This window comes from Epinephelus moara, chromosome 6 (assembly GCF_006386435.1).
Source record: "Epinephelus moara isolate mb chromosome 6, YSFRI_EMoa_1.0, whole genome shotgun sequence".
Taxonomy (NCBI): domain Eukaryota; kingdom Metazoa; phylum Chordata; class Actinopteri; order Perciformes; family Serranidae; genus Epinephelus; species Epinephelus moara.
This window is the reverse complement of record NC_065511.1, coordinates 3110883-3126158: the sequence shown is the minus strand read 5'-3', so window position 1 is coordinate 3126158 and position 15276 is coordinate 3110883. Positions and strand designations below refer to the sequence as shown.

At 40.7% G+C, this 15276-nt stretch overlaps 1 protein-coding gene across 3 annotated transcripts; it reads right to left on the bottom strand.

Annotated features, from left to right (window-relative positions):
• Window positions 1–318: 318 nt before the first annotated feature.
• Window positions 319–14694, bottom strand: tcaim (T cell activation inhibitor, mitochondrial). 3 transcript variants are annotated; one of them, XM_050045815.1, is made up of 11 exons: window positions 14637–14694; window positions 13889–13989; window positions 12025–12157; window positions 11598–11748; window positions 11263–11518; window positions 8033–8155; window positions 7702–7799; window positions 3816–3907; window positions 3497–3729; window positions 3265–3396; window positions 319–1497 (listed from the first exon to the last, which is right to left on the bottom strand). In XM_050045815.1, the coding sequence occupies exons 2-11, from the start codon at window positions 13951–13953 to the stop codon at window positions 1272–1274; spliced, it is 1509 nt and encodes a 502-aa protein (XP_049901772.1). In that variant the 5' UTR covers window positions 13954–13989; window positions 14637–14694; the 3' UTR covers window positions 319–1271. The 3 variants fall into 3 exon arrangements, with proteins under 3 accessions (XP_049901772.1, XP_049901773.1, XP_049901771.1); XM_050045816.1 differs by lacking the exon at window positions 14637–14694 and adding an exon at window positions 14077–14630; XM_050045814.1 differs by lacking the exon at window positions 14637–14694 and having other exon boundaries at window positions 13889–14630.
• Window positions 14695–15276: the final 582 nt, after the last annotated feature.

Here is a 15276-nt window from a genome sequence, read left to right as displayed (position 1 = left end):
CTTTCATATGGACTGAAAATTAATGAAGTTGTTAGTGTTTCTCTGTGTTGTAGACGGTTGCCATTTGATGTTTTCTCATTCCGTATTTTTTTTTTTCGTTATTTTTTTATTTCTTCCCATGCATCCCAGAGCAATAACATGTAATCGAGAGGGCAAAAATACAAAAGCAATTGGCAAAGCATTCCTGGAGCACTTTGTGTTCACAATGCACAGATGAAGTGAACCGTAACAGGGACTTGAAGTGAACCATAGGTGCTCCAAGTATGGTTCATTTCAGAGAGGCCTGAGTTCCCTTAAAAAAAATCAGTAAGCTCCAGATACGAAGCTGATGTATTTCTTTATTTCATCTAAGAAGTGTACTGTTATCTCCTTATTCACAATTCACTGTGTCTCGCCCCTCTCTGACAGCGGGCTTTCCATGCCTCCCAGTGAGGCCAGTCACAACTGAGAAACTAAACATGGTCAGGCTCCACTTTGTACAAACTTTTTCATTGTAGGCATACAGTCTGTCAATCAGACTGATAAGTTCTAATCGTCTGTAATACATTTTGGTTGTTTGCTGACTATGTTAGTTTGCAATTATGGCACAGATTGTGCCTTTAACAGAACCATTATTTAAATCTTTCTCAGTGTATTCCACGATAAAAAAAAAAAAAAAAAAACTTTTCTAAAAAAAAAAAAAAAACTGAAATAAAAGTCATATTGCACATCTACTAGTGGTTCCCAACTTACTGGCTTGTGACTCCTAGTAGCCAAGCAAAACATCCCTACATATCCCTTATCACACTTCAACCAAACACTCTTTGGCTCTCAGACTTTTGATTCCTGAAGAGATGAAAGTCTCCAGCATTTTAGAATAAAAGCAAACACCTGAGAAAAATCTGAAAACAATAACAACATTGATAACAACATTATTATATGCAGCTTCTTCTTCTTCCCTTTCTTGTCTATCATTTTGCAACTCCTGCTGGTCCTCACCCCATGTTGGGTGCCACTTCCACTGTCGGTCAGATTCTTCTATATGGCTTTTGCTGTAAGAGGATAAAGTGCTTCCCTTTGGATGAGCCCACAGTGGTCAGCTTGAATGAACCACTCTACGGACGATTTCTTTTTTCAAAGGTTTCCCTTGAGAATGAAAAGATATGAAATCCATTGTGGCCATCAGACATGTAACAAATGACCCTGTTTAACAACTTGTATATTTGCTGCCTGAACATTTAACTACTAAAAATACTTATTTCCAACACTGTGACTGGCCTTGTCCCTCCAGTTCAGCTCTTCCAGTCCCAGGGGATACACAAGTCCCCATCCTGCATTACTGAGTAAAAGTGAGAGACACAGATGTGGAGGCCCTGCATGAGGGGACAGCGCTGCTCTACCAGCCTTTTACAGCACAGGATCATTTGGCTGGAGCTGACACTGGGCTCCTTGGACAGACTCCTCAGGGACAGACTGTGGAGACACAGCTTCACCACAGCCTCCTCCTCTGCCTGCAGCCTGAACACACACAAACAAGTATGAGTCAGTAACAAAGCTGATGATATTTGTTTTAGTGTTCATTGTGTTAAAATGAAAGGATTTCTGCCACAAGAGCTTCCTGGTCCTCATTTAGGATCCTTGTGAACTGAGGATAGAAGCCTTCTTTCTGACCTCAACAGGGAGAAATATCTATAGATATTTTTCATTTTTATAAACACCCAAAATTTTTACTGATGCCTTTTCTTCAATACACCTTACCTACAAATATATATATATATGTATATACATATATATATATATATATATATATATACACGACGACATGTGAAATTAATCTTGCGTAGCTTGAGGCGTCTGTGTTGGTGTAAGTGTGTGGACCAGGTTTCTGCCTTGAGAAAGTAGAAGTGTTTGTACCAGCACTTTCTTCAAAAGTAGTTTAGCCAACTTGAGAGACTGTCAGCATGACAGCATGAGAGCAGCCAACAGACCTGAGTTGTGCTGCTCTGCCTCACACTGCCTTCTGTTTCACACATGGGAGACGTTTCCCTTATAGGTTTTTTCCCAGAGAGCCTTTTCTGACAGAAGTGTATTCATTTTAACCCAAGAACAAGCAGGGTGGAGGGCGCGCACATCCAAAAAACTTTTACAGGTGCTGGATCACAAAATCAAACTTAAGCAGGAAGCAGACAGGATATCGGCACACTGTATTAAAGGTTCCAGTATGTCGGTGAAGATTTTCAGTCATCCAGGTCATGGTAATCGTAAGTGCTATATTGTAGGCAACTGGACTTGCTTGCGTTTCTTGAAGACGTTTTTGCCTCTCATCTAAGAAGCTTCTTCAGTTCTAGATGACCGGTACGAAATTGCAGGCTATAAACCCTGTGTGGGTGGGAACCCTTGCAGAGTCGTATGGGTCACGTGAGCTCTTAGTTTCAGAGTCGTTAAGGTCACAATGTGAGTCATCGACCCACCTGGCCACCATGTGAGTCGCTAGGGTCAGGTGGGACCAGGGGTGAATGGGTGTGAAGTCGTCTGGGGACGGATCCCAAGACTGCATTGTAGGTGGGGGATAAGTAGTGTCGTAAGCCACTCCCTCTGTTTAACGATGGTTGTTCCAGCTTGATGTAGATGGCTTCTTTTACTCCTCTTTCAAACCATCTTTCTTCCCTGGCCAAGATGTGCACATTGCTGTCCTCAAAGGAGTGTCCCTTCTCCTGTAGATGTAAGTGGACAGCTGAGTCTTGACCCGAGGAGCTGGCTCTCCTGTGCTGTGCTGTGCCATGCACTTGTGGAGTGGTTGTTTTGTCTCCGCAATGAATAAATCTGTGCATTCCTGGCTGCACTGAACTGCATGCACTACATTACTCTGCTTATGTCTGGGTGTTTTGTCCTTGGGGTGGACAAGTTCCAGTAATTTCAATTGTGCAACATTCTGATCTGACAGAGATCTTTGTCCGGCATTTTAAAATCACCATCACAAAGCAGAACCGTATGGTTCATTCTTCATTTTAACCAAAACCATGACTTTCTTCCTAACCTTAACCAAGTAATCCCTTGCTGGTAGAAAGCCCTCAAGGAAAACTTCCAACTCCCAACTGTTTCTGTTGCCATAACTCTTTCTCTACCTCGTCACAGTCATTTTGAGGCAATACTCGGCTGTAGCCTGCAACACTGTGCATAATGATGCTGCTAAAAAAAAATGCAATGATTCAACAAATAAAATGCAAGTTGACTCTGGGTCCTGTTAGTGGGCAGTTCTAGAATAAAGTGAGATTTTTGACTCACTGGTTTTTGCGATGGGTGCGCTTTCTGGCCTCAGGTGCGTGGCTTTGAAGAAAGACCTGCAGCTTGGGAGGGTCACAGATGGTGGGAATAATGAAGTGCCCCATCTCATGAAGACTGGGGTTAGAGCGGTCACTGTGATTGACACAAATAACATATGGTTTTTTGCTTCTTCTTACTTAAATAGTAGCGTGTCACATTATTTGAGGTGTTCAGTGGTAATGTGAAAACGTACTTATCCAGCAACATGGTGAGCCCCTGCAGGCTCCTGGGGTGCAGGTGAAGGCGTCGGGACATCAGGCTCTTGTGAAAGGTGCTGAGGGTGCTGTAGTGCTCAGTAATGGGTTGGACTGGTCCCAGCCTCTCCACATGAACCACTTGAGTCCCACCCAGGAGCAGGCTGATTCTCTCCTTTAGCCAGTCTGTCTGCTGCTGCAGGCTGCGATAGCTAGGCAGCTGGTCAAACAGCTGGAGACACACGGGCAGAGAAGGGGTCAATAAACAGAGAGGAAAATACAGAACATGTGACAGCAGGAGCACTGTGGCTGCTTTACTTTGGTCCACTGATGATGAACATCCATGGTTCCCAGTGTGATGTCTCCAGAGGCGTTCATCCCTGACTGGTCAGCAAATACCACAGTGTGTCCTAATGGGAAAGCAAAGGAGCAGATTAATTCCACACACCTGTGTAAGTCCATTTTGCTGGTCTCAAGCAGTGGAGCTAAATTACTGAAATCAGTTGTAGAAAGCAGTTCATCAAAGGTTGATAATTATGCTGCTTTGACACTGCATCTTTAAATAATAATACTTTAGTTTTATATTGCCATGAAGAGTTAGGTCCATTTCTGGTTTTGTCAGTCCAGTCTGGTGTATGAGCTTAAACTGGTTTAATTTTATGCAAACTGGCTGAGCCAGCATTTGTCACCCACTGACAATTTAAAAAGCAACCTAAATCAGCAACCTATGCCAACGGCATCACAACGCTAACCCAACTTGTTGAAGTAATTATAAGCAGGATTTATGCACATTTTAACTATACATTTCCATGGCTTTTTCATGACTTATCCTTTCCTTTGAGGCAAAGTTTCATGACCACACATTCTCTAAAACATTTGTGTATACATGAAAAATAAGTATGAAAATTTAGGGGTGTGCTGTATCATATCATTCTTGATAATACTGGTATTATTTTTAATATGATAGAAAAAATTCATATCATGATAACTGCAATATTTCGACTTGTTAAAATATTGACATCATACTGTTACCCATGGCAACCACAAGGATGGCTGAAAGCTAAATTATTACAGACTCGGTGGTGGTTCCAAAAAGAGGAGCAGCGTCAGTAGTGTGGGATTAGCTGTGGCGTCCTGAATGTTTTATGAACAGCCCCGGACTTCTCAGACTCTTTAAGCAACTTGCAGCTCAGAGGGAACTCATTCAGCGGCTCCTCTGGCAACAGCACAGCATTTCTACCTCTCCTCTCTCGATCTGTGTCTGTGTCAAGTGATTTTGTCATTAACCTTTGGTAATGTAAACCTACATGACGCTCGTGGCTCGACAATTAAACTACATATATGTGAATGTGTGATAGTTATGGTAGCATAACAGCCTGTCACAGGTTACAGCGTAATGATTAGAGGATTTTGTGTATACATATATATATATATATATATGTAGAGAGAGAGAGAGAGTGAGAGAGAGATTTTATTTAGAACATTTAGATTTTATTTTGTTGCACTATAAATATTGTATACAGAATCTGAATCTCACTCTGAGTTACTGTTACCTTCAGATATTCAGTAAAAACTAAAGAGAAATCATTTCTCTTTAGTTTTTACTGAATATCTGAAGGAAAACTGTTCGGTTGACATGTAAAACTATATCACTTGTGTTGCAATACTGTGTTTTTAAATTAATAATTATATATTTTTTTTACAATTTGTCATATCGTCAAGAATATTGTTAACGCAAAAATGCACTCTGGGATCTATATATATAAATCAATAGGTGATTTCCTTCTCTTTTAGCAAAATCCTAAATGTAGGAGTCATTTTTTTTCCGCCTGGAACTTTATGCTCTGCCTTTTCTCCTCTAATCATTACGCTGTAACCTGTGACAGGCTGTTATGCTACCATAACTATTGCACATTAACATATACGTCATTTTTTTGTCAAACCCCAGGCGTCATGTAGGTTTACATTACCAAAGGTTTATGACAAAATCACTTGATAACACTGACTCTCGTGTGGGCACTGCGGGAGAGGAGAGGTAGAGACGCTGTGCTGCTGTCAGAAGAGCCGCTGAATGAGTTCCCTCTTGGTCCGGGTATCATCGGATAATTGGGAATTCATTTGTAATTCAAAAACCAAAAAATGGTAAATCTGTTATTTGATTCAAAACAAAAAAACGGAAAACCGTTTTTGGTGTCAGAATCAAATAACGAAAAACCAATCAAACCCGGCCCATTTTTGGTTTTTGCCGATTCATTTTTACGGTTATTCCTTTTTGGATTGAATATTGAACAGGTCTGCGGACATTCAGCCAATTCGTTTTTGCGTTTGAAACCAAAAACGGAAGTCACCTGTTTTTTTTTCTTCCTTTTTTTCATTTTAAACCAAAAACGAAAAACAAAATCATGTGATCTATTCCTTTTTTGTTTCCAAACGAAAAACCAGAAAACTAAATTCAAAAGACCGTGCAATTTTGGTTTTTGCAAATTACTTTTTTCATTTCTCATTTGGGGCAGACAGTAACATGGTCGACAGACAGGAAGCGGAAGTGAAGTGTAAAAACGTCAAAATAAAATCCAAGAGGATAGAATGGCCATTCTATTAAAAATGTAACACCCAACATTATGCAAGCACAGGATCTAATAAAATTGGACGCATCAGAAATGATAAGTGCGTCTCCCCATTGAGAGAGACGCTGTGCGCATTTACGCACGAGACAGAGCAGCCTAACTTAATTATCTGGATCTAATGTATCAGGATCTAATGTTAATTAATGTTCTGTGTTCTTCTGCACATCCAAAAGGTCACACACAAAGTCCAGGTTCATACAGTGAAACTGTTTTGAGTAAAGCAGTGTCCTCCTGATAAATCCTGAGCTCTATCAGAGCTGTCTAAATAAATACTTTAGAAGCTAAAAGTTTATTTCCATGTTTCATAATGCGGATGGTTGGTTTAAATATCATAGTATAAATGTCCTTTATGAAATTAAGACTGTGTAACGAGTTAGTATACTGTACAGGTCCGGCAGAAAATATAACAGTAGCCTACTGCTAATTCTCAAACAGTTTCAGTTGGACGCTGCATCTCAATTGCTGACATGTGCCACCTGCTGGTTGTTGTTGCGCACTGCAGCTACTCCTGGATCAATTATTTCACCCCCTTCACTATGGCTGCGGCATTGAAATGAGTAACATCTGTATGTGAACTGGTTAACAACAGTTTGGTAACATATGGTAACTTCTGCTTGTCACTTCTGTGACTGGGAAAGACGACACAGGCTATTTCCACATATGTAATTAATTAGGCTATTAATTCCCACTACGCAACTAAATAATATATCACACATTTTATGGATAAAACATATATTTAATATGCATAGCAAATGTAGGCCTATTTATTTATTTTATTAGATCCTGTGCTTGCATAATGTTGGGTGTTACATTTTTAATAGAATGGCCATTCTACCCTCTTGGATTTTATTTTGACGTTTTTACACTTCACTTCCGCTTTCTGTCTGTGCACCGCGCTACTGTCTGTCCCAAATGAGAAATGAAAAAAGGAATTTGCAAAAACCAAAATTGCACGGTCTATTGAAAGCGGTTTTCTGGTTTTTCGTTTGGAAACAAAAAAGGAATAGATCACGTGATTTAGTTTTCTGGTTTTTGAATTGCAAATGAATTACGAATTATCCGATGATACCCGGACCCCTCTGGGCGATAAGACGCTAAAAGTCTGGGGTTGTTCATAAAACATTGAGGATGCCACGATTTATTACACTACTGGAGCTGCTCCTCTTTTTGGAACCACCACCGAGTCAGTAATAATTTAGCTGTCAGCCATGCTAGTTATTACCATGGGTAACAGTATGACGTCAGTATGTTAACAAGTCGAAATATAGCAGTTATCATGATGTGATTTTTTCATATCATATCAAAAATTACACCAGTATTGCGAGATGATATGGTACCCCCTACGTTAAATCACATACTACGATATGAGAGAGAGAGACAGAGAGAGAGAGAGAGAGAGAGAGAGAGAGAGAGAGAGAGAGAGAGAGAGAGAGAGGGCGAGGGAGAGAGAGAGAGAGAGACAGACAGACAATAGTTTATTTGTCCTAAATAAGGACATTGTTTTCCACAGCAGGTGCATAAAGCACAGACAGGTAATGCATACAGACAGATGTCCTGTCCTCAGTGAGACTCTTTACCTTGCAGGTTGATCAGGGCCTCAGGGTTCTGCTGAGACAGTCGGCTCAGACTCTGAAGCTGACAGCACCTATGGGCCACTCCCCAGCTGCGCTGCCACCTACACCACACAACTGACGTCATCATCGTGGTAATATGTACACAGCCTCACACAAGTTCATGCATAGACTTGAATTAAAGCTCAAAAGTCCCAGTTCCTCCAACAACTTTTTCTATTGTCATTTAAATCATGCTCCACAGTTACTCACAATACAGAGGAACACACTTCAGGGTTGACTACTGACTGCTTATTCCCTTACTAAGTGTTAGGGCAAACAGTAGAGTTGAGTGTACCTGATATCAGCGAGATCAAATTTGTGACACAGTTCCTTCTTCAGTCTGTTGAGCTCTTCTCTCAGGGGAAGACTAGCACCGTGCTTCTTTGTTGCCTCAGGCTCATTGTTTCTCAGCCACAAGCTGAAGAAGAAAAGGCAACATGAAACCACTCTGAGCTGGCTATTAGTTGTGAAAAACCCACAGAGTTATACTCAAATCTACAGTTCCCCTAAGCTCTATGGAGCTTTCAAGCATCTTTTAGTTCATTGCTTTGGTTTTCCAGACCATAACTTTTTTTTACTCAACTTGGCATGGATTATGTTTGTTTTCTGCAGCAGCTGCTACTTTCTGTCAAAAAGCTCCACAAACGCACTGTACATGACCGATTCAGCAGCAAACACAGTTAATAGTGGGGCAGATAAGCAAAACAATTGTGCATTTTATGACTAAAGCATGAAACTTTCAGCATATAATCTACATACCCCAGGGTTTAATTTCAGACGTGGACCCACTTTCTGTCTGACCTCTAGTGACCTTGAGGAGTCATTGACATCAGCATTGCATTTTTCCACTTTTCGCCCATTATTGGCCATTATATATGCTTGTTATTTCCTCAGCCATTGCCTTGTGTCTATATGTGTCAGTTTGTAGCATGATTCTACTGTTGCAGTCCAGCAGAGGGCAGTAGAGCTAGTTGGATGCACTGTTTACTGTTGGCTACTTCACCTGCGAGAGAGAGAAGAGTGACATTTTGATGTATGGAAAAGTGAGTATTTCAATCATGTTCCTTCTGATCAAAGACTATAGCTAGCTGTTGATGATGAATGAAATAAAATGTTGATGATGGATGAAATGAAATACAGCTAGCTAGCTAGCTATTGTGTAATGTTAGCAAAGACTATAGCTAGCTGTTGATAATGAATGAAATAAAATGCTGATGATGGATGAAATGAAATACAGCTAGCTAGCTAGCTATTGTGTAATGTTAGCAAATCCACCTCCAACCTCTTCCACATTAATTCCTCCAAAGAGGATGTTAATAACATTTCTCACACCAAACATACAAAAACTTAAAAACAATGTGTAAAATAATATGAATATACACTTACACCTAATATGGTAAGTTCTTGTGCACTACAGGATTCTTGTACGTGTCAGCGAGCTATATAAACTGCACTCTTCAGAACACTGACACTGTCCATGCATCATGTCAAAATGCCATGTTCTGATTGATCCAGCCCAGCCAACTACATCTAAGCAGTCTAAACTGCATTGCCCCACTAACTGGGAACTCTGTGCTCTCTGCCAAGTTGCTTTGTTGTACTAATGTATGACAGGACAAGTGAAATCACAGAGGTGAATGAAGCTAGAAAACAGCTCTTCACTCAGAAATCCAGAGCTCTGGAGAGCATGCCACCAACAAAGGCTGCACTAGAGCAACACATTAAGCGGGCCACCTATCAGGTAAGTTTTTTTATGTGTTTACTATTGATGACCAAAAATAAACAACTTTAATTCATTCATTCATTCATTCCTATCAGGCCCTATGTCTGGTGCAAAGCCTTGGAACCTGGCCCTCAGCTGCCAAGCCCTTCTGATTGGGGATGGGTGAAAGAAGGAGTGGGATGGCAGCCTCTGTGGACCACCCTGCCAGAAGCCTCACAGAGCTGCTATGAACTAATCCATTGTGGCTGCAAGAAAGGGTGTACGACTCGCTGCAAGTGCAAAAAGGCTGCTCTCAGGTGTACTGCCCTTTGCTCATGCTCAGGAGACTGTTAAACCTCACTAATAATGCCATGTAATACTTAACTACTACTAGGGTAGATTAAGAAATGTCAAGATGACAGCACTGTTCAATTAAATTTAACACGAATTGTTGAAAGTCCTTTTTTTTGTCTTTGTGTTTGTGTGGGGTGGGTTTGTATGATATATCCTATACAGCTGACAGAATATAAGTCTGATTTCACCTATTAAAGCAATTTTAGGATGACTAGTGACTTCCACAGCTCTTCTTTTTGATATACTGCCTTTGTGCCTGTAAAAAAAAAAAAAGTGGAAAAAAACATGTTTTTCACAGCCCGAAATGTACAGCCTCTGACAAGTTCCAGAGGTCAATTCAAAAGTGGGTCCACGTCTAAAAACAAACTCCATGGTATATAGAAACACTGTAGAAAGTTTCATGCTTTAGTCATAAAATGCACAATACTTTCCATATATGAGCTTATCTGCCCCACTATAAGCTTTGATTATACTTTACTTCAGATCCTGGCCTCTATAGATACTACAATATGGGCTCTGCATACACAGGCAGTTCCAAAAATGTTCACTAGAAAACATGATGCCCACCTCCTGACAACAGAAAGAGGAGTTCCTTTGATTGCTGTATTTGGCTGAACAACATGAAAAAGTCAAAAACAGAAAATGGTGTGTGTGAAGATCGACTTCAAGTGATGAAAATGAAAATCTCATGTTTATGTGTTCAGTATACAGCTGGAGTCAGTAGGTGGTTAGCCTATTTTGGCATGAAGAATGAAAGCAGGATGAAACAGTTACCCTAGCTCTGTCAAACGTTCAAAAGCACCTCTAAAGCTCACCAATACATGTTGTATCTTGGTTGTTTAATCTACAGACAAACTACAGCGGTTTTAGGGGCCGTACATATGCAGCGTCTTTAACCGCCTGGAAAAGGTGTTGTGAGACTTTGCTGAGCAACCATAACCAGCACCGTATCATAGCCTACTTACATGAAATCCAGAGTGCAGAGCTGATCTTCTCCCAGGTGCTGTTTTTTAAGTGTGTAGACCTAAAATATTGTCCGTGGGACAGATATAAAGCTCTGAGTAGCCCTGCACAAAAATGATTAGCTTCTTCCCCGTATCAACCACGGACTGCTTTTTACAGATGAGAGGACAGATTGGTTTTTATCTGTCACATGACATGCAGTGCACACTGCTGCGTTCCAAAAGTTGAACTCAGTTTATCTCAGGGTGCAGACAATGTGCCCTAAAAAACAGGCACTCAGAAACGCGTCACAACGGTGTTGCTCTGGCATTTGAGTGTGCCTGCCATGTGTCTACATTAAAAACAATGGTGCAAAAAAATGCGGCATTTGTACGGTCCCTTAGGGGGTGCCTAACTGTTTCTGATATTTCAATCTGTACCAGACACCCAGGTCTTCATAATGTACTGTATGTATGGCAGTTGTAATTGTGAGTTGAGATACAGAGCTGAGGTCCAGTGTTACTAACATGAGTGTAGGCTCCACTCTCCTGGCCTGCTGCAGCTCCTGCTCAGGGTCTCTGAATCCAGTCAAGGTGTAGTAACTTTTATCCCATTTGATAGGTCTGTAGAAAGGCAACCCCATCTCTGGTGGACTTTTAGATATGTCTGAATGTGCTTTCAGTCCCTTCATGTGCTCCATGGGTAGGCTGCAGGACTTCAAGACGTTCTTCACTGTGCTCAAGACATCGTTTGTGTGCAGGGTGAAACTCACTGACCGGAACCCTGAGAACCAAGGGAGAGGTTTTAAATTTGCAAAGACAGAACTCCCAAATATTAAAGGTAATATTAATAGAAAGTTCACCTGAGACAAGAAGGTCTGGCCCCACATCGCTGCTGTCCTTTGTGTCCCTGACATAAAAGGTGAGCTTCATTGGCTGAAGTGAGCGTGAGCCGGGCTTCTGCAGGTTGTCCAGATAGCCATTTAGCCTCTTTAATGAATTCTCATTCACTTCCTGTGAAACACATTGAATGTTACACTGTGTGGTGAAGCCTCCTCTTCAAAAAAATCTTTGCACAATGATAATAAGTTGTGTGTTCTGACCAACAGCAGCCTTCTAGCAAAACACTACAATTGTCTGTGTTGGTGTAGTCCTGTTGCTGCAAACACTACTGACAATCTGAGCACATTAAAACGCCTTATGTCAGTCTACCCACAAGCCTTCCATTTGTTTCATTTACAACATTATGTTTCATTCATCTAAGCAAGTCATGATATATGAGATACCTACCCGTTCCCTGGGGTATTGACCAAAGAAGTCTGGATGTACAGCAAAATAAAAAGGTCTGAGTGCATTGAGAGCATCTGCCCCTGACAGCGCTCTCTGCTGGACTAAACGTGCAGCTACATGATTCCTCTCCAGCCTGCAGAGAAAAATACATGGAAGATAACTATTTTTTTAGTTCTATTCCATGATGTGGAAAAAGACAGGGATAAAGTATTAGTGGTATGAACTATACTCAGAGATGTGTTATTGAGACCACAGTGAAGGCAGAGTTTGAAAATGGGTGTGGTGCAAGCAAGGATGCGTAAGTAGAGGGGTGGGAAGTAGGGAAGGGGTCAGTGGGGAAACTTAACGCCCCTGGCCCACATTTGTTTCAAGTCACAGATGTATCAGGGCTGATGTGATCCCATGGCAAGATGGTCTCTAATTAGTTAATTTTCTGTCAATTAACTAATCATTTGAGCACAAATGTTAATACATAATCCCCTTTATTGTAAAAAATCTATCAACTGTATTTTCTCATTAGAAAAGAAGGTGAATACAGGACTTTGTGCAGTGGTGGTAGCGGAACTGTTCAAGCTCAATGCAAACGAGACAGAGGGGCAGGTGGTGGATTTTCTCTGAAAAAAAAAAAAAAATCCCTCATTGACACCAGTGAACATCCAGAGAGTAGTTGTTTGATCATACTAATACTCATGAAGTTCAGACTCTACCATGCAAAGTGAAAGCCATATTATCAACAACATCAAAATACAAAGCCGACTCCTCTGGGCCTGAGCTCATCAAAGATGGACCAACATAAAGTAGAAAAGTGTGCTGTGGTCTGACGAGTCCACAATTGTTTTTGGAGATCATGGACAATGCGTCCTCTTGGCTAAAGAGGAAAAGGACCATTCAGATTATTACCAGCTCAAAGTTCAAAACCAGCATCTGTGATGGTATGGTGGTGTGTTAGTGCCCATGGCATTGGTAACTTGCACATCTGTGAAGGCAACATGAATGCTGAAAGGTCCATAGAGGTTTGGGAGCAACATATCCTGCCATCCAGGCGACGTCTTTTTCAGGGACATCCCTGCTTATTCCAGCAAGACAATGAGACGCATTTAAGTAGCCTACCAGAATAATATAATCAATTGCCTTTTCAGTCCACTAGATACATTTTGTTGCTGAAAAAAAAATGCTGAAGTGAGATGAACAGACTGAAAACTTTATCTTATTAGACAAAACAGATGTTGACTAAGTTTTCCCTTTGGGACATAATCTACAGTTGAAAAAAGGTAATGGAATGCAATACGTTTTATCGCACTACTCAGCATATCACTACATATTTAAAATCACAATAATATTGTATTGTAACTTAAGCATTGTAATAATATCGTATTGTGGATCCTCACATGATTCCCATCCCTAATATCAAGAATGTGAAAGAATTTCACTTTCAAAACTTTTAATAGTTGGTGTCCTCAATTCCTAAACACTGAGCACTGATAAAAGAAAAGGTGATGTAAAACAGTGGTAAATATGACCCTGTCCCAACTTTTTTTTAAATGTGTTGCAGGCATCAAATTCAGAATGAGTGTATAAAATTAAATTAATTTTTTTTTAAAAACAAGTGTATTCAGTTTGAATGTTGAATATTTTGTCTTTGGACTGTATTCGGGTGAACGTAGGTTCAGAAAGATTTGCAAATCATTGCATTCTGTTTTTATTTACATTTTTGACAGTGTCACAACTTTTGGGGTATTGGGGTTTTTAGCATCAACACCTTGAGGTGACCACAATCATGGCAGCCTCATCTGTTCTTGAGCTTGAGCTGACGTCACATCCAACACCATGCACAAAGTCCTGTAACATCTCAAAGCAGTGTTACCTGATGGTGTATCTCAGGAGGGAGCTGGCTGACATTGCTGGTGCTGCTTGCCAACAGATGAGCATTAAACCATGGCCTATGCAGCCAGTCCATCGGCAGTCCTGATATCACAGAACATCATTTCACCAATTTTACCCAGCGTCTCTCGTCAGCACAACACAGCACCTAGTCAGTCGTAGTTACATTACCTTTAGGCAACCAGGAGGAAATGACTCATTTTGCCCCACAAAGGGAGATCAATTTTAACGTTTATCTGTTATGTTCTTCAATGTCAGCAACAAATACATAAACCCTCAAAACTAAATATCCAAGGAATAAGCATCTTAGACTACTTAAGGGATTATCAACTATGTTAGCTACAATGTCTATACGAGTTGCACTGAGCCCTATGGATAATACACTCACTAATTCATCAAAACAAAGATCAAATTGTGTCTAAATAACCATAATGAGTCAACATATCAAACTAAAATAACAAGTAACCTCCATGCAGGAGTCGATGTGACGTGAGCGGCTAGTTAAGGTTACAACGTTGTTTGCTATGTGACTTTTAACGAGAGTCAATGACAGCTACGTAACATGGCTCCTGTTAGCGACTCCGGCTGGCATGTAAAGTATTAGCAATGCAGCAACTTCGGCCGTCAGTTCCTTCTGCCTGACAATCAAAGGCTCAAAATACGTTACAAGTGATGGCTGTTTGGTAAAGTGACTACTGAAGACAAGGAGCACAGTCCCTCTCTGCCCTCACCGTAGGACTGCTAGCTTAGCTGACTCTGTTTTCACTTCCGTTCTTCTTCTTCTTCTTCTTCTTCTTCTTCTTCTACTGACGACAGAGCAGCGTCACCCTGGCGCAACCCCTCGGACTGGAGGAACATGACGGGTGTGCACACCAGCGGTGGGGGTGAGGGAGTAACCAGAGGTGGAAAAAGTACTGAAAAATTCTACTCAAGTAAAAGTACCTTTACTTTGATGGAATTCTACTTAAGTACAAGTAAAGCTACCCATCTAAAAATCTACTCAAGTAAAAGTAAAAAGTAGTTCGTTTAAAATGTAGGCTACTTAAAGTAGAAGTTACTTAGTTAGTTCGTTTAAAATGTAGGCTACTTAAAGTAGAAGTTACTTAGTTACTTCCAACAACTTGATGGGGATCACTATGCAGTGCAAAAATGGTCCAGGGGTCATAAATCCAATCCGAAAACTGGTTATTTTTGTATGATGAACCATAGAATTCAATTCAATTTAGGGCTGCTCAATATCATTAGAGCATCACCATCGCAATGTGTTCTTGTGCAATAGTCACATTGTGAGACTCGCAGTATAAGTTCATCATATCGATATAATATTAGTCAAAGGCAATATGCCATACTTATTTTGCTGGTTAATACTTT

What these genes read in the sequence shown, in the direction of transcription:
- tcaim (XM_050045815.1), bottom strand. Translation starts at nt 13,953, where the DNA reads ATGCTCATCTGTTGGCAAGCAGCACCAGCAATGTCAGCCAGCTCCCTC. An exon ending in GTCAATACCCCAGGGAACGG is followed by an intron (nt 11,749 to 12,024) that starts GTAGGTATCTCA and finishes TGTGTTTCACAG; the next exon opens with GAAGTGAATGAGAATTCATT. An exon ending in CTCACCATGTTGCTGGATAA is followed by an intron (nt 3,397 to 3,496) that starts GTACGTTTTCAC and finishes TGTCAATCACAG; the next exon opens with TGACCGCTCTAACCCCAGTC.